The 18,450-nt window shown below is 43.2% G+C and overlaps 1 protein-coding gene across 1 annotated transcript in view; it reads left to right on the top strand.

The window, feature by feature from the left end:
- Positions 1–540, top strand: part of LOC125704585 (uncharacterized) — a 48,357-nt gene extending 47,817 nt beyond the window's left edge. The window contains exon 20 of the mRNA XM_048970328.1: positions 438–540. Within this exon, the coding sequence (XP_048826285.1) occupies positions 438–494 (57 nt within the window). The 3' untranslated portion in view covers positions 495–540. The remainder of the gene's footprint in view (positions 1–437) is intronic.
- Positions 541–18,450: the final 17,910 nt, after the last annotated feature.

The raw sequence follows: 18,450 nt of genomic DNA on the forward strand, positions 1-18,450 counted from the left end.
ATTTTAGCTAGTTTTGAAGCAATGGTTATAGCATTTTTTGTATTTCAGTTTTAATTTAAAATTTTATTTTTCATTAACAATTTGATAATGATAAAATCATAATATTATACATTAAAAACATAAAGGCCATGGTGCCAGTCCATCAAAAATATTTTTGTTACAGTCAACAGGAAGGTCAAGAACACAGGCCAGATATTCAGGACTGGATTTGGATACACCTGGTCTAAGACAAATTTTGCTTCAGTTTCCCATAGATTCCCCCAAGATTCAGTATAATTAGTATCATCTAAGAATCAATATAATTTCAAATAAAATCAAACAAATTTCAGTTTACCGAAAAATTAAAAAATATATTTTTCCCTTCCTGTTCTTCACATCTTCCTGTTCTCCAATAAGTCTGGTCATTCTCCTCTAACAACTCTGTTTTTTTACTGCAGCTTTCTCTGGAAATTCATCAAATGTTAAAGCAGAGGAGTGACAACACTTTACCATAATGGGAACAGAGGAACTAAGAACAGAGGAAGCTACAGAGGACATGAGGTGACAGAAACTGTAATGTTTAACAGTGGAAAAAAGTCTTGTCTAATAAATCTTGATTTATTTTGCCGCATAGTGATGGCTGGGTCAGATTGGTACAATGAGCAGGAATGCATGGTGCCTCCATCCATCCATCCATTTTCCCAACCGCTTATCCTTCTGGGTCACGGGGGGTCTGGAGCCTATCCCGGAAGTTACGGACACGAGGCGGGGAACAACCCAGGATGGGGGGCCAGCCCATCGCAGGGCACACTCACACACCAGTCACTCACACATGCACACCTATGGGCAATTTACTTCAATTAGCCTCAGCATGTTTTTGCACTGTGGGGGGAGGAAAAATACAATTGAAAGGAAAAAAATAAATCAGTAAATCAGAAGCTTGAACAAAACAAGATCGGACAAAATGTTTGGTGGGAACCAAATTGAAGGAGGAGTAGACCTTCAGCTTCTTTTTTTTTTGACAATTTGTTTAAATTTTTTTCTCAGCTTTTATGGAATTTGGTGAGACAGACAATTCAGAACAGAAACAATGAAAATCACTGAAATGTTTGGTGGTGAAACCAAAAATGAAAAGAAAGGTCATTTGAGTAGGACTGAGGGAATGAGTAACAGGACTCACTCCAACAAGAGGCCTGCCCAGCCCATAACCTACATATAGCTGTAAGTGAAAGATAGTGAACTCAGTGGCATAGGGCCTTATAATTGGCCTTGTCCCTATCCATCCAGGGGGATGTCGGGGAGTATTTCATAGCCTGGCCTTAGATTGTCAGTGTATGAGCGGCAACCGACTACCAGTTGACCTTCCTCTCTACCAGGTCCCAAGTGACTATGGTCCCATATTACCCTGGATTTTGTTTCAGGCCATCCAGATTGAGATGGTAACATTGTGTTTATGACCCGTCATCAATGGCTTCTCCATGGCAGCCCATTTCATATCTCTTCCCAAACTCGTCCTCTAAGGAGACGGGCAACTAACCATCCTCCACATTTTCAGGATCAATGAGTGTCCAAAAGAGATCAGTAGTTCACTGCTGGGTTTTGGAAAATTATTATGGAGCTGGACAATCACTCATCAGGATTTCACCCTCAGACTCATGATTAAATTTAACGCACCAGTCAAGAACTAGAGGTAGCTCTTTGCTGCCTGGAATTTCAGAATCCCTTTTCCTGAGCAGCTGCTGTAGGTGGAGCAGGTCCACAGTTCCATGCTTGTATCCATTACTGGATTGTCTTTTCCAGTGTTCTGTTGGCCACCCTCTTATCAGCCCAGGAACAAGAGAGTACATCCCCATTTGCCCAGTCCTTTGCTCCACAGTGTCACAGAACCTAGAACTCTGTGGTTCTATTCATGTGTTATGCAGATTGCTGTCATTGGACCCCCCCCCCCCCCCCCCCAAGTCTATTACCCTGGACAGAACATTTGGCTCTCCACTGGTGACATTCCTCTAGATGTTACCTCATGTAAAGTAGCTCCATGTTTAATTGGCAATGTAGAAGTTTAGGCATCTGTCAATGAGGTCCTGGAAGATGGCATTTATAAAGCACTGGCACAGAAGAGGGGGTGATAGTGAGCCTGAATGGCCTTACAAAATACTCATAGTGATGGTGGCTGGTAACATGTGGTTTTCTATCCATCCTCCACTAGAATATGAATCAGGTTCTAGGTAATCTGTAAATCTAATTTTCTAAAAGAAAAAAAAACGTTCTTACAGGATAAACTTAACTTGTTCTAAAGCAGCCAGACTCAGAGAATCGGAGAGAGAGGGAAACTGAACTTTTTTGTTACCTTGTTCAGGTCATGGTACTGTAAGTGATTTAAGGTCACAACCCCACATCAGTCTTTTCAATTAAACAAATCCTGGCTGCTACAGGAGAGCTGGATGTCAGATGAACCCGGGCTGTGAACCCTCTCTATGTATTGCTAACAAGGTACAGTAGTAGTTTCAACTCCTTTTGAAAAAAGTTTTTGTTTTAATATGTTATTTCAGTTTAGTTTCCCTTTCAGTTGCAGCAACTTCTCTAAAAATTTGTGATGCAGCTTGTCGAGTTCAATGTGCTCTTTTTACAGCAACGTTGCATAAATTGGCAAGATATCAGATTTTTTTTAACTACTACTACTGAAGAAAGACATAAAAACTATTTTTCGTATATTACATTTCAGTGTTCATTTTTATTTAATTTTTTTTTTACAGAATTCATGAACCATGTGCTTGGTTATATGTAAAAGAAAATACTTTTTTTTAGTTCTAGTTAGTTCTCAGTTAGGCATTAACAGCAAATAAAATTAAATATATTAAAAGAAAAATGTAGTTTCATTTCCAAAGTCCTTATTGTTTATGTAGACTGTGTTCATCTATGCTCATTTCAATGCATCTAGTAGTGGTACTCAAACTAATATACTTAAGTAAAAATACAGACACCATACCAAAATGTTACTCAAGTAAAGGTAAAAGGTAAAATACATCCAGTAAAAAAAAGCCTGACCATAAAAGTCTTTAAGTATCAAAAGTAAAAAATACTACACATTCAAATCTATTGATCTTATAAAAAGCAGCATATCCTTTTAAATTTACTGAAAATGGGTTTTGAAATAGCATTGCAAGTTGCAGTGCATGACAATAAGCAGGAAAACTGAGTTGCAAGAAGATAATCAGATATTTTCTTTATCTTCAGAAAAAGTGGGGCAACTTGCCAAGGGTGCCGGTGCAGATTTGTGGAATGATGTTACAATGTTTTTTTAATATGAGGAAAATGGCAGATCAATCTACGCAGAGCTGCTGTTGGACATTTTGGTGCCATAAGCATTCAGCATCAGGTATACACACAGGTAAGTAGCTCCTATAGAGCAGAAGCCTCAGTAGTAATGCACTGTTCTCTGTAACTCTTATAATTCTTATACTGCCACCACTGCAATAATAAGGAGAAGGACAACACAGGAGCAGTTTATTTGCGCTGATTCAGAGAGGACCCTAAACACTGTACAGGCCCCTGATTACGAACAATATCTAAGTCTGGCTTTAAGTCGAATTTGTAAGAACAGGGTTCTTATTTAGCTTCAGTTAGTGAAATGTTTGTCTTAGTAATGATGTGACGTTCGCAAATGATTTGTTTGCGGGGAACAAGTCCCGTTAACAGCAAATAAGATTAAATATATTAAAACTTCCCAGCACAGATTCTTCCTCTTCTCATCAGAAATGCGACTTGAAAGCTGCTTCCCCCCTCTTGCACTCACAAACTCGGTCCACAACATCTGTATCCAGAACGAGTATTCAAATGCTGACTGTATACTATTGTGCAAACATTTAGTCAGAATTGGGTGCCGGGACACCCCTCCATTTCCGAGTAGCCCTACCTCCAGCCTCCCCTCCCAAAGAATAAGGATATGGAAACATTTATAATGTGCTTACTATGTTATATTGGTTGGGTGGTTTGCATTTAAGGCTTTCACAACTGAAAATCACTAAGGCAAATTTGCTTTCAATCATAAATCTTGGTGTATGTGTCACACCCTGCATCCCTTCCATCTCATTATCTCCACACCTGTTACTTGTTAAATCTTGTCTCTCATTACAGCCCTTGTGTGGATCACCCCAGGTGCCTCTCGCCTGCTCCCTCGTCAATCGTGTATATAGTGCCTCCCTGTCTTGCACTCCCCAGTCCAATCATTAATGTTGCTACCTGCATGCGCTCCCTAGTGGTCTTGCCTGATCCTCCCTACCCTGTTTGACCCCTTGTGGTCTGTTTCCTTTATGCTGCCTCTTTCATTTAATGAAGCCCCTTTTGGTTTTCCCCACACCTGCCTCCATTTCCATCCTTACCTGCAATGTGACAGAATGACTGGACTGTGGCAACAAAACCCTGGCAGCTCCCTAGCCCTCCAGACACTGTATGCTCCTGCCTTCATTCCTTGTTTGATCCCGGAGAACTTCTCGTTGTGCGATCCCCACCTCTATTGGAGAGAGTCCTACCGAAGACCGGGACTTGAGGACTGTGGCATGCCTTGGGATGCTGCTCCTTCTGTTTTGCCCTCACAGACCCTGGCAGAGAAATACATTGGACTCCAGGGTCTGTACTGGATGACCTGACAGTGCAAGGTTCTCCAGAGGTTGCCCAGCTCCTGGTTTACCTATGAAAGGAGCTGGTGGCTATAACCCTGATGTCCCAGCTCCAAGAGCTGGAGACCCTGAGGAGGGTCCTCTGCTAGAGAGAGGGACAGAGTGCCAATGTTGCCCTCTTCTGATGTCTCTCCTCCCCCCATAGACCCAGGTGAAACAGCTGCTGAGCTTAATATCTCCCTGGCTGTTCCTGATATAGGTGGTTTCCCAGCTGCCCAATCCCTGGCTCTACTGATCAGCACAGAGCTCCTGGATGCTGACTCCTTGCCCTTGTCTGTCCAAGAGAGCTCTGCCTGACTCTGGGTGGTATCTTAGCTTGGCCTACCTCAAGATCCCGCAACAAGCCCTGTCATTCTCCTGAGGCCCTGTCTGAACTCTGCCAGCCCTGGTGAGGCTGCTCTGCTAGCACCTAGCCCTGGTACGGCCACCACCTTCCTGCTAGTTCCCTGCTTTGATGGATCCCGAAAGCCCTGGTTCTACTCTGCTTGCCACTGGGTGCCTTGGCTGTGTTCTGTTTGCAGACATTGGCTCCTGCTTGTGGCCTCCACCTTATTGGCCCCTGCTCCAGCATGCTAGCTTGCGGCCACTGGTCTCCAGCCCAAAGTCTAACTTTCTGGCGGCTGCCTGCTTAGAAGTTGAACCCAGAGGATGGCCCTCTGAATGACCTGGAATGGGACACCTTGGATCTGAGTGCTGCACTGTGGACCCTGGTTCTGATCCCTAACTCAAGCCATGCATGTCCCCTGTCCCAAAGTGACCTCTGTCATGAGAGCTCCAAGAATGGAGCTGACCATGTTCAGGGAGCTGACCAGGGAGATGGGGGGGCACACCATCTGTGGCCACTGCTCCAGCCCCTCTGGTTCACGTTACCTGTCACCTTCAGGTTCCTTCCTGGCAGCACCCCTTTACCCTGTGGTCCTGGTGGCTCCCACAGTGCCTCCTGACCCGAAATCTACCATCACTTTCGCTTGACCGGGGGGGTTCATTTCCCAGGGTCAATGCTCTGCTTTCACGGGTCAGGTAATTACACAAGCCATGTTATCACTTTCAATTTCCCTTCACCTTCCTCCTTCTTTAAATAGTACTGAAAGGGTATTTCCAGTGAGTGCACAGCTTAACCAAAGTTTAAACAGAAATATAATAAAACATAAGGGCTCAATTGTACCTACTTAGAATATGGTACTTTCTAGATCTGGTACCCTAATAGCACACAGCTTAGCACCAAATTAGCACAGAATCTTCACACCAGTTGCAAACATCTTAGTCATGGAACAAAGTCCCAGCCGATAGCCTCAATAAAGATCCTAACTGCAGCAAACACAAAAGTACAGCCGCTGTCTATAGGATCCTAAAATGAAAATCTTACTGCTGATGTGGTGGACTAACCTCAGCATCACGTTCTCTGGCCCATTATAGCACTGTAAATCAGGGCTGCTCAATAATAGGCGTAGCCAACATAATGATTTTGTGCAATTGAAATGAAAAATCAATAACAGATATTCTTGTATTTTTGTTGCATAATTCTAAATAGAGAACTACCTTTTTCACATTGTATTTAATTAGCGTATATGTTTAAATAGCTTATTGAAAATAACATGTGTCATTCACATTAATTGCATATTTTTAATGCTAAATGTCATAACTTCATAAGAAATATAATGAATTAAATACCATATTCTCTACTACCATGTATGCTTGCATATCTGTAGCTGAATTTGCTAACAAAAACGCCTTAAGTGACACGAGGAGACTAACTTTCTGCATTAACATCCTCGGTGTATTTAGTCTCCAATGAGTTAGCACAGGGATGGCTAATCTTATCTGCAAAGTGTATGCAAGTTTTTGGGATAACCTTTAGGTCATCTGTTCAAACCCAGGTGTGAGGACTCTTCAGCCAATCAGTCCTCTAATTAGTAATCTAATTAGGGAGTTGTAGTGAAAACCTTCATACACAACAGCCCTTTATGGTTTAGATTGAGTGGTTTGGTGTTCTCAGAGGATTATTTGAGTTGAGCTTCCCTCCCTTCGGGACTTGGGGGAAAGTGGGGAAGATCATTAAAGACGCCAGTCACCCCAGTCATAAACCATTAGGCAGACGGTACTGCAGCATCCGGTCCTGGACCAGCAGACTGAGGGACAGTTTCTTCCACCAGGCCATCAGACTGCTGAACTCTGACCATTAACAATGGGCACCGACACTGAGCACATTATTGAACTGTACATTCTTACTGCATGCACTTTTGTACGTACGCAGATTTGTCAAATGTTTATGTGTTATAGTTATATATTACGTATTATATTTCTTTTGCATGTTAATTTGTGACATGTTACATACAGCTGCTTCTAGAGGCTTTGCACACAAACATATGACTGACATATAGTACCTGTGTACTGCTGACAAGTGCCATTACAATAAAAGTGATTTGATTTAGCCACCCTCGAGTTGACATGTTTGATCTGTTTCCAGCAACACATCCAAGTTTGCCAGCACACAATAGACTGGACCTGCAAAAACACGTGACGACCACTTACAGTGAAAGACTCACATGAGAAAGATAGAGACAAGAAGCAAATTAGCGCAAGACGCTCACTCTAGCAAAGTCTTGGTCATGCAAACAAATCAGCTGAAACAAGACGTGAGTTTACTGAAGATTTCGTTGCTCTGTGTGCAGAGTCAGACATTCCTTTAGAAAAAAAAAGAAAAAAAAAAAAAAACTACGTCCGTTTTCGGTCAAGCACTGTAAACAAGGAGGAGCGCTGCCAGAACACGAGAGTAGCCTCCGTCAAATCCACTTACCCAGTGTGTTCGAGCAGCATAGGGAGGCTGTGCGACAGAAGCTGAAAAAATATCAGTCATTGTTGAAGAAACTACCAATGCAAGACACTGCAGCGTTCTCAACATCATCATTGGTGAGTGAATTAAGTAGATAGCATTTACACCAGTAAATTAAAATACATTATACTTATAAGAATGTATATGCCAATAAGTAAAAATGTACATATTTCTTGTGGAAATTTTTTTTGTAAAAATGAACTGTATCTGAATGACTAATAATTATTAGGTGATTGCTGGTGATTATCCATTGTTATTCTGATGCTAATTAAAATAAAGTTAACTAAAAGTTTCTTCTTTTTTCTCTTATTTGTGCAGGTTTTGAAGGCCAGTACTTCCTGGTGGATGTAATTTTCATGGAGTGATGTAACTACTCAACCTTTGCCCAAGCAGTATTAGGCTCCCTCCACAACAACAAACTGGATCTCAGTTATGTCTGTGCAGTGGTCACAGGCAATGCTGATGTGAAATACATAAATTTCTTTCTTTTGCATGAAAAACGAATGTTTTTTTACCAAAGCAGTAAATGTTCTGCTGAGCCCTGCACTTTGTTGAATAACAGTCATTAAATGTGAGATTTTTTCCTATTGCATTATTCTTTTTTCCCATCCATTCCATAATTAGACACATTTTAGGTGAATAAATATGATTATAACATGGACTTAAGAAGAATAAAATGGAATTTAGGAAAAAAACAAAACGCATTAGGGCCCTACTATTCTTCTTCAATCATAAATTGCATTTATATAGATTTGAAAATGACAATATCTAAAAAAAAGCATTTAAAAGATGTTTAATATACAAGATTTAAGATGAGTGTATGAAACTGGCAGCCCTCCGTTTGGCGTTTGGCTCAGTACGCGTATTAGCTCTTCGTTTCAGTAAGGTTGGTGACCCCTGATCTAGTCATTAAGTGTTTTTTTTTTATGTAAACGGTCGCGGTTAGCAAGTTAGTTCAGTCAGCTAGCTCCTGTTAGCGCTTCAGTCAGCCATCCCGATTGTAAACTGTGAAATGTACTTTGTGTGTGTGTTACATCTGATATTCATTGCCTACTGATTTATTTTATTTCCAACTCTTTCCCTGTTAGTTTGCACTATCGTTCTGCCCCTCCAGTCAGAGCTGGTTATTGTTCTCCCTTAGCTTTCCAGCACAGGACGTTAATGAGCGTGCGTGTGCATGTAGCCACATAGCGTGGGGACCTACAGTTTCAGGCACTAAAACTAATAGTATTTATAAATACAAGAGTATCCTAAGATGTGTATTATATTCAGATCTCTGTTTATATTTATATGTATTGTGGTATTTGTTTAAACCACATGTTTTAAACTCAAGGCCCGCGGGGCATGTCCCACCCGGCGTACAATTATATCTGGTGTCACTACCAAAAATGCATTATGTTTTAGTTTTTTTGGTGTATTTGTTAGTAAACTACTTACCTTTTCTTAATGACCTGATTTGAGTGTCCTTTTTATTTCTTAAATCCATCCCTTTCTATTAGTATATATAGATATATTACATCCATCCATCCATTTTCCAAACCACTTATCCTACTGGGTCGCGGGGGGTCCGGAGCCTATCCCGGAAGCAATGGGCATGAGGCAGGGAACAACCCCAGATAGGGGGCCAGCCCATCGCAGGGCACACGCACACACCATTCACACCTACGTGGCAATTTAGCAACTCCAATTAGCCTCAGCATGGTTTTGGACTGGGGGTGGGGGGAACTGGAGTACCCGGAGGAAACCCCACGATGACATGGGGAGAACATGCAAACTCCGCACACATGTGACCCAAGCGGAGACTCGAACCCGGGTCCCAGAGGTGTGAGGCAACAGGGCTAAACCACTGCACCACCATGCCGCCCCAAGTCGTTTTATATATCTTTTTATTTATTGGCCCAGCAATGTGAAGCGCCGATAACACACAAACTACAAATCCCATAATGCAGCGCAACAGCTGCCTTACCGAACGATAGGCTACCTGCCATCATTCCTGCGTCTGTCAGATCGATCAAGCGTTTGTTGGCGTGTACAACCCAGATTTCAAGTCAAAGCTAGCCTCTAATAATGGGGAAAAGTTGATTCTGGAAACCTTCCAAAACCGGTGGGAGGCTGAGTATATGTTTACTGATATTACTGGTAAACCCGTGTGCCTTATTTGTGGAGCTAATTTTGACAGGAGACAGTTTCATGGAAAGTAAAATATTTTAAGTTTAAACTTGTTTATTTTGGAATAATATTGTATCTTGTCTGTTTCGATTTATATTTATATTCAAAAAACGTTTAGTTTTAATCTGTTCAGTAAATGTTTATCCTGTTTGGCCCGGGACCAACAGTGTGTTTTGAGTTTTGGCTCCGTGTCCGACTGAGTTTGACACCCCTGGTTTATATGTGATATTGTGGGTATGTCATTTTGCTGTTATACACTGCATACATTTATGTATGTACAGTATAATAAGTGAAGAACAAACCGTGTCATTAAATCTTTTGAGTTAATTATCAGAATTAAGATATGCTTAATTGAAAGGACATCTGGATTGCTGAAAATGTGTTTCAGATATTTAGATAAGTCAGGTGGAACATTACAATACAGCCCTTAGAAGGTCGCAGCATTTTTTGTGGCATGTTGTATGTGTAACTGCCAGGCATGATGGATGTCTGTTGGACATAAATGAGGACACATTAGAGGACTTTAGAAGGCATGATGCTGAACTGCATGTGGCGATGCCCACAAAGGAGTGTACGCCGGCAACAACGCGGGCAAGGAGGGATCAGCTGGCAGAAGAGCTGAACCATCTGCAGCCTGGTAAGGAAGCTTTCCACCAGGTCAAACAGACAGGTTTTTATGGCTTTTGCATGTTTATAAGATACCAACATATTTATGTATGACACAAAGTAGTCCACTTACTTTGATTAGTCCCGTCCTATTTAAGTCCTGGTCTTACCTGTTTCCCTTCTCTGTCATTGATGTTCGTATGCGTCAGATGTTTCCTGATCCCCAGTTCGCCATTAAATCCCCATATACCCCGTATTCCGCCTGTCTGCCTGCTCCTTGCCCGCCTTGCACACTCTATCGCCTGTGTCAGCTACGGCAATCGTGACAACCAGCATAAAAGCATCTGTTTATGTTAAGTGGTGAATTTCTCAGGTAGCTTTAAAATATTGTAGTTACACCTCAAAAGAAAATGAAGCCCCCCTGGATCCTTGAAAAAATACATTGTTATAGAAAACCAATTTTAAAGGAGGTGTTTAATTTATTTTATTTGGAAACATCCAAAACATTGAATCCAGCAGAATAAAATGTGTTAATCATGACCAGTTTTATTAATATAATGAATTATTTTGTTCCAGATGAAGTTAAAGAATTTTATCTATCCTTTCACACAACTCCTCTGATACCTCAAGAGCCATAGATGCATAAATCAACCTGGAAAAACCTTCAACTTTGGATAACAAGGTCTGACCTGTAATGGAGAGATCCCTCTGAAGCCAGAGATTGAGTCTTTTTTCCAGGGAAGTAAGCAAGGGTGTAAAATTATCCAGCATTCTTGCAGTCTGGTCTTTCTGTTTTAATAATTACTTAAATGCCTCTGGGGAAAAAAAGTTTCTGGTTTTGTTTGCTAATTTGAGATTTTAAGAAGAGGGTTGTATCATCAGCCAATTGACATGAATGTTTGGTCAATTTTAGACCTTTAATATTATAATTTACGTACTGGATGGACAAGTGCATGGGCAGTAAAAAGAGAGAAGGTGATACAGGACGTCTGTGACGTATCCCTCTACCAATATTAAAATGTTTCATAGCACCAAAAGGAAGTTTTATATCACAATTTGTGTGTGTGTGTATATATATAGATCAGTGTATTCCAAAATATCTAAAACTAACCTAATATTGTTCATAATATGCCTGCCAGACATAAACCCAAACTAGGTTTCATCAGTTATATAATTTAGTGAGACTACATTTTGTCGCTTAAACAAAGGGCAATAATTTTATAATCATTATTCAGTAACTTGAATAATACAAAGCTGGAGACGATCAGGGAAGCACACATGGGTAATCAGGGGGCGTGACACGAGGAGCCGACGAGCCGGGCATAACAGAACCCCCCTAAAGGCGCGCTTCTCCAGGCGCGCCTAGGAGGAGGCGACGGACGGGACGAGGGAAAACAAGACCTGAAAAACAAAAACAAGAACAAAATGGTCAACGCAGGACTGGAAACAAGACCGAGGTACAGAACATAGCGAGGGACAAGACATAGGACAAAATCTGAGAGAGGGCAGGGAAGGCAGACAGACAGAGGAAGAAGGGTGAAACAGAAGGATCGGGCGGAACAAAAGGACCAGGAGTGTGTGGAGGGAACATCGAGGAGCAAGGAGCAAAGAAGGGCGGAACAGAGGGACGAGGAGCAAACGAAGGAGGGACGAAGCGAGGGGGGGCAGAGACAGGAGGGACAAAGCAGGGTGGCCAGGGAGAGGAGGATGGGTAATGCAGGGGAGCCCGAGGGAGCCCCAGCGGGCGACGGGAGGCAGGAGCAGGAGGGGACCTCGGAGGGGCAGAGGAGGCCGGGCGAGGGACCGACGGAGGGGACGAGGAGGAAGTCGAAGGGGGAGCTAGGGAAGGGGACGAGGGAGCTGAAGGGACCACCGGCGAGGGCAAGGAGAGGGGGGGAGCCGCAGCAGGCGGCGACGTCCTCCTACGCGCTGGAGTGGGGGGGACCGTAGGCCACTGAGGAGCCACAGCGGGCGAGCCCGCCAGCGACCGACAATCAGCCAGCGGAGGGAGCGAGGCAGGGCGACGAGGCTTCGGAGGGGAACCCGCAGCTTTATTTTTTTCTCTCCTCCATTTCTCGTTCTGTAAGAGAAGCACCACATTTCATAAAGTATTACCGTGCCTGATATTTAAGTAGCTCTCAATACCTACCCAAATTATTGGTAGCATTAGCCCTGGCAAAATGAGATTTTCTTTCTTTATTTGATCAATAACTTCCTCCTTCTAAAGCAAAGAGTTATTAAGCTACCAGTATGAGTTTAGATTTTTATTATAATTGGTATTATATGGATTTATAATGGTAATTGGATTTATAGGCAAAGTCATCGCTTTGTGATCTGTCAGGATTTGGTGTTTTGTATCCGAGACTGTTACAAGAAGATGCTTCAAACATTAAAATAATGAGCACATTTAATTTATTCATTAATATACTTTCATTAATTATATTTTTTCACTCATGTATTTTCACTTTTGCAGCAAATAATCATTACCTGTTCAAATTTCGCATAACTATGATTACATCTCTCATGCCTAAATATCTTTCAGAAATAGTGAAAATGTGTTATACGTGATGCAGGAATGTCTAGGTATTTGGAATCTGGCTAGATATTAGCATGTTTGCCCAAGTAAGGGAACTCGTTCTGGTTGTGTTTCCAGTACCTGAAAGGATCAAACTCCTTACCATGACATGATTGGCTCAGATGACTTGATAGCTGCTGATAACTGTGTAAAACATCAAGTCAAAGTTCCCTGTACTAAACTAACAGTCTCACAATATTAACACAGGCACAGTTGACACTTTTTAACCCAAAAGATTAGGACCCATGACTGAGAATTCATTATATTGGAAAAAGAAATTCAGAACCACTACGTAAAATCCTGGGAAGGCAAGATGATTCATGACGGAGGTGAGATCAAGGGACACGCCCTCGGTGGTAGATAGAGTACCTGAAAACCATCCTTGAATACAAGTCAAGATACCTTACTAGGAGAATGACTGGGTAGATGCTGAAAGGCATCCATCGAAATACCACTTGGGTAAATGTCTTAAAGTAACTGATAGTAACAGTACTTTAGTATCAAAAGTATTTACCTGGCATTAAATATAGGCTTCAGTAATGTGGTGGTAGAAATATGTAAATATGCCTGAGCAGCCATATCCTGTTGGATGCCATTGTAGCCGTCTCTACAGCAATAAACAGGAAACTTCTCCTACCTTAAGGTGTGAACTGCTTCACCTGAGAAAACTACTCGTAGTAGTAAACAGGGAGCATCACTGACAAGTCAATTCAGCAGCAAATGTTCCACTGAGAATTAATATATAGGGCAGTAACCTGACTGATATTTCATACAGCCATATTGCAAACAAATTCACGCATAATAAAGACACAGCATGCAACAGTCTGGGGAAGGGGAAAACATTTTCACATGTAGGGGGCTGGTGGCATTTAATTATTTACAAAAAATTAGTTTTGAACCAATGTAGGAACCTGAGGTCAGTTTAACACAGGTCACTGTCCTTGGTTCTGAAATCTGTACTTGACAGGCTGGTACTGAACGATTAGGACAGCATTGTGTAATTAGCTTCTTTTTTCTAAAGTAGCCATGGAAGCGAAATTTAAAGACAGTTGGTCCCCCAAATAAAGCTGAGGGCTGCAGGGATCGCTATCAATGTCTCATTTGTGCCGTATGGGTTGTGCTGCAACAGATTCAAGTTATGAGATAAGGGGACCTGCATCTGCTCATGTCATTAGTGCTACACAAGATATTGTCATGACCTGGCTCAGGACCGTAACAAACAGCGGACCATCACACCAAGTAATTACAATATGGCTTTTATTAATAAGCTATCGTTAAAATGACGTACACTTTGTGCATGGTCCGTTAGTATGCCAGTTTGTAAGCAAAGCATTGGATAGGTGGCAATGTGTGCAAATATTTAAGACAAAGCAAAACTAAAGACAGCACTATAATCCGTGCCCATAGTGTAACAATAAAACATAACTTTTATGGACAGAATTTCTATAGGCACAGGTGTCCGGTTTGGTGACCTCAGGATTAGGTCTCTGCTTGTCGCAGATGATGTGGTTCTGTTGGCTTCATCGGACCGTGATCTTTGGCTCTCACTGGAGCAGTTTGCAGCCGAGTGTGAAGCGGCTGGGATGAGAATCAGCACCTCCAAATCCGAGAGCGTGGTCCTCAGCCGGAAAAGGATGAGTGCTCTCTCCAGGTCGGGGAGGGGGTCCTTCCCCAAGTGGAGGAGTTTAAGTATCTCGGGGTCTTGTTCACGAGTGAAGGAAGGATGGAGCTAGAGATCGCCAGGCTGATCGGTGTGGCGTCAGCAGTGATGCATTAGTCTGTCATAGTGAAGAAGAAGCTGAACCAAAAGGCAAAGCTCTCGATTTACCAGTCGATCTACATTCCTACCCTCACCTATGATCATAAGCTGTGGGTAGTGACCGAAAGAACGAAATTGCAAATGCAAGCAGCTGAAATGAGATTCCTCTGCAGGGTGGCTGGGCTCTCCCTTAGAGATAGGGTGAGAAGCTCGCTCATTCGGGAGGGACTCCTCCGCTGCTGCTATGCTTTGAGAGGAGCCAGATGAGGTGGCTTGGGCATCTGGTCAGGATGCCTCCTGGACGCCTCCCTGGCGAGGTGCTACAGGCATGTCCCACTAGGAGGAGGCCCCGGGGAAGACCCAGGACATGCTGGAGGGATTATGTCTCTTGGCTGGCCTGGGAACAGCTCGGGATTCCCCCGGAGGAGCTGGACAAAGTGGCCGGGGAGAGGGAAGTCTGGGTTTCACTGCTTAGACTGTTGCCCCCCGCGACCCGACCCGGAAAAGCGGTACAAAATGGATGGATGGATAATGCATTTTTATTTTTTTAGTTGCCTGACAAAGGACCTAGCCCACAGGAGTTCACTATTGATGACCCTCTTTTATGCCAGACTAGCTCACTTATCGTTAAGCGTAAAGGAGGGCTATTGACTAACTTAGGCTGGCTGTATTGAGGTGTTTTAACAATGGTTCAATTTCACAACAGTAACCAAAAGTAGCAAGCCTTAAGGCAAACACTATCATTACCTGGCAGTCACCAGTGAGGGGAGGTCAAGGACACATGGATGGTGCTCCGAAGGATGCTGGATTTGTGTTGGGGAAAGCTCCTGGCGTTTCCACCCCAACTCCACATTTACGAGACACACACTTTACAATTTTACTTGCGCAAGGGTACCCACACTCTCAGCAGAGTGTGCTACAAAGGGTGGTTCCCCTTGGCTTCTTTATTTATAGTCAATGGGAGGCGCAAGAGAGGGAAGTGAGAAATCTTATCTAAGTAGGCAGCTGTTAACCACCTACTTAGAGTACAATAGCTAAGAGTATGTGCCTAGAAGATAAGAAATAACATATACATGTATTTACACTCATTGCCGATCATACAGAAATGATTAACAACTGGTTTCTTCAACCTAACAATTTGCGTGCATTAACCGTGGTGGTTGTGAAAAGGGAAGCCGGGTAAGGACACTTATCTAATCAGAGGCCAAAAGGGCAGGAGCACCACTTGGGGTGTATCTGTGCATGTGCCTTGCAACATCTATATATTCCAGCGCCTAAATATGAACAAGTAGCATGCCAAATAGATATACAGAAATATATACAGATATGTAAAGAAATAAAATAAATGAGAAAAACGCCGGAAAAAATGGGAAAATAGCTTAAATATGCACCGCAGAGCTCTAAAGAAATATCGGCAACTGTTGCTAGATGGCTGGGGTCCTGGTGACCCCTGTCCTCCTCCACCCCTCTCCGGGCCCTCCCCAGGTGGCCTCTGTCCTCGACCCCTTTCTGGGTAGTCCCCAGGTGGCAGGTCCCTATTTGCAGCTCTTTCTGGGTCTGGCATCGGTCTCACCAGTTCACTATCTGACTTAGTGCGTTTTGGAACTGGTCTTCTTCTGTCCAGTTGCCTCATTGGTCTTGATCTTTGCTTCTCAGTGATTTTCCCCAAATCACTCTGATTTTCACATGATTGAAAAGAAAAATGCTTGATAAATGTATGGTTCATATCCATTCTTTTTCATATGTGATAAAATGACACATGCTTTTAGAAGGTGGGCCCTTTGTGATGTCACAGAACAGAATGGAATGGCGGGTGACATCATTAACCAGTGAATGATGTCACCCGCCATTCCATTCCATGTCATAGAACGAAGATTCTAGAACCCAGATTTCCTAGATAGAGGGAAATTTCACCTTCACATTTCAGTCTGAGAGAACATTTCAAAGGAGACACACCTGAAAATGTGGCTCAACTTTTTCACTTGCATCTGCTCCACAGCAGTGGAGGAAGAGGCAAGCCACACAGAAGGCAGATTCAAGGAGAAGAAGCCTGGACAAAAGAGTTCAAAGATGTGCATGGATTCCATTGACACAAAGGAGCAGGGACACAAAGAAAGGCCAACCAAGAAGGATACTCATGTCAGTTTGTGGAAGATGGTGCGGAAATTTGGACTCTCCCGAATATTAGGGCGAAGACAAAAAGATATGTTTAGAACTGATAAGGTGAAAACTGACTTAGCCAGAAGCTGTACAGAAGAGATTAAATCAAATGAAAATGTACAGCAGGTGAGAAGCAAACTGGAGAAGGGAAAAAGCAAGTCAGAGAGTGATTTGGGGAAAATCACTGAGAAGCAAAGATCAAGACCAATGAGGCAACTGGACAGAAGAAGACCAGTTCCAAAACGCACTAAGTCAGATAGTGAACTGGTGAGACCGATGCCAGACCCAGAAAGAGCTGCAAATAGGGACCTGCCACCTGGGGACTACCCAGAAAGGGGTCGAGGACAGAGGCCACCTGGGGAGGGCCCGGAGAGGGGTGGAGGAGGACAGGGGTCACCAGGACCCCAGCCATCTAGCAACAGTTGCCGATATTTCTTTAGAGCTCTGCGGTGCATATTTAAGCTATTTTCCCATTTTTTCCGGCGTTTTTCTCATTTATTTTATTTCTTTACATATCTGTATATATTGCTGTATATCTATTTGGCATGCTACTTGTTCATATTTAGGCGCTGGAATATATAGATGTTGCAAGGCACATGCACAGATACACCCCAAGTGGTGCTCCTGCCCTTTTGGCCTCTGATTAGATAAGTGTCCTTACCCGGCTTCCCTTTTCACAACCACCACGGTTAATGCACGCAAATTGTTAGGTTGAAGAAACCAGTTGTTAATCATTTCTGTATGATCGGCAATGAGTGTAAATACATGTATATGTTATTTCTTATCTTCTAGGCACATACTCTTAGCTATTGTACTCTAAGTAGGTGGTTAACAGCTGCCTACTTAGATAAGATTTCTCACTTCCCTCTCTTGCGCCTCCCATTGACTATAAATAAAGAAGCCAAGGGGAACCACCCTTTGTAGCACACTCTGCTGAGAGTGTGGGTACCCTTGCGCAAGTAAAATTGTAAAGTGTGTGTCTCGTAAATGTGGAGTTGGGGTGGAAACGCCAGGAGCTTTCCCCAACACAAATCCAGCATCCTTCGGAGCACCATCCATGTGTCCTTGACCTCCCCTCACTGGTGACTGCCAGGTAATGATAGTGTTTGCCTTAAGGCTTGCTACTTTTGGTTACTGTTGTGAAATTGAACCATTGTTAAAACACCTCAATACAGCCAGCCTAAGTTAGTCAATAGCCCTCCTTTACGCTTAACGATAAGTGAGCTAGTCTGGCATAAAAGAGGGTCATCAATAGTGAACTCCTGTGGGCTAGGTCCTTTGTCAGGCAACTAAAAAAATAAAAATGCATTATCCATCCATCCATTTTGTACCGCTTTTCCGGGTCGGGTCGCGGGGGCAACAGTCTAAGCAGTGAAACCCAGACTTCCCTCTCCCCGGCCACTTTGTCCAGCTCCTCCGGGGGAATCCCGAGCTGTTCCCAGGCCAGCCAAGAGACATAATCCCTCCAGCATGTCCTGGGTCTTCCCCGGGGCCTCCTCCTAGTGGGACATGCCTGTAGCACCTCGCCAGGGAGGCGTCCAGGAGGCATCCTGACCAGATGCCCAAGCCACCTCATCTGGCTCCTCTCAAAGCATAGCAGCAGCGGAGGAGTCCCTCCCGAATGAGCGAGCTTCTCACCCTATCTCTAAGGGAGAGCCCAGCCACCCTGCAGAGGAATCTCATTTCAGCTGCT

This window comes from Brienomyrus brachyistius, chromosome 12, assembly GCF_023856365.1.
Source record: "Brienomyrus brachyistius isolate T26 chromosome 12, BBRACH_0.4, whole genome shotgun sequence".
Taxonomy (NCBI): domain Eukaryota; kingdom Metazoa; phylum Chordata; class Actinopteri; order Osteoglossiformes; family Mormyridae; genus Brienomyrus; species Brienomyrus brachyistius.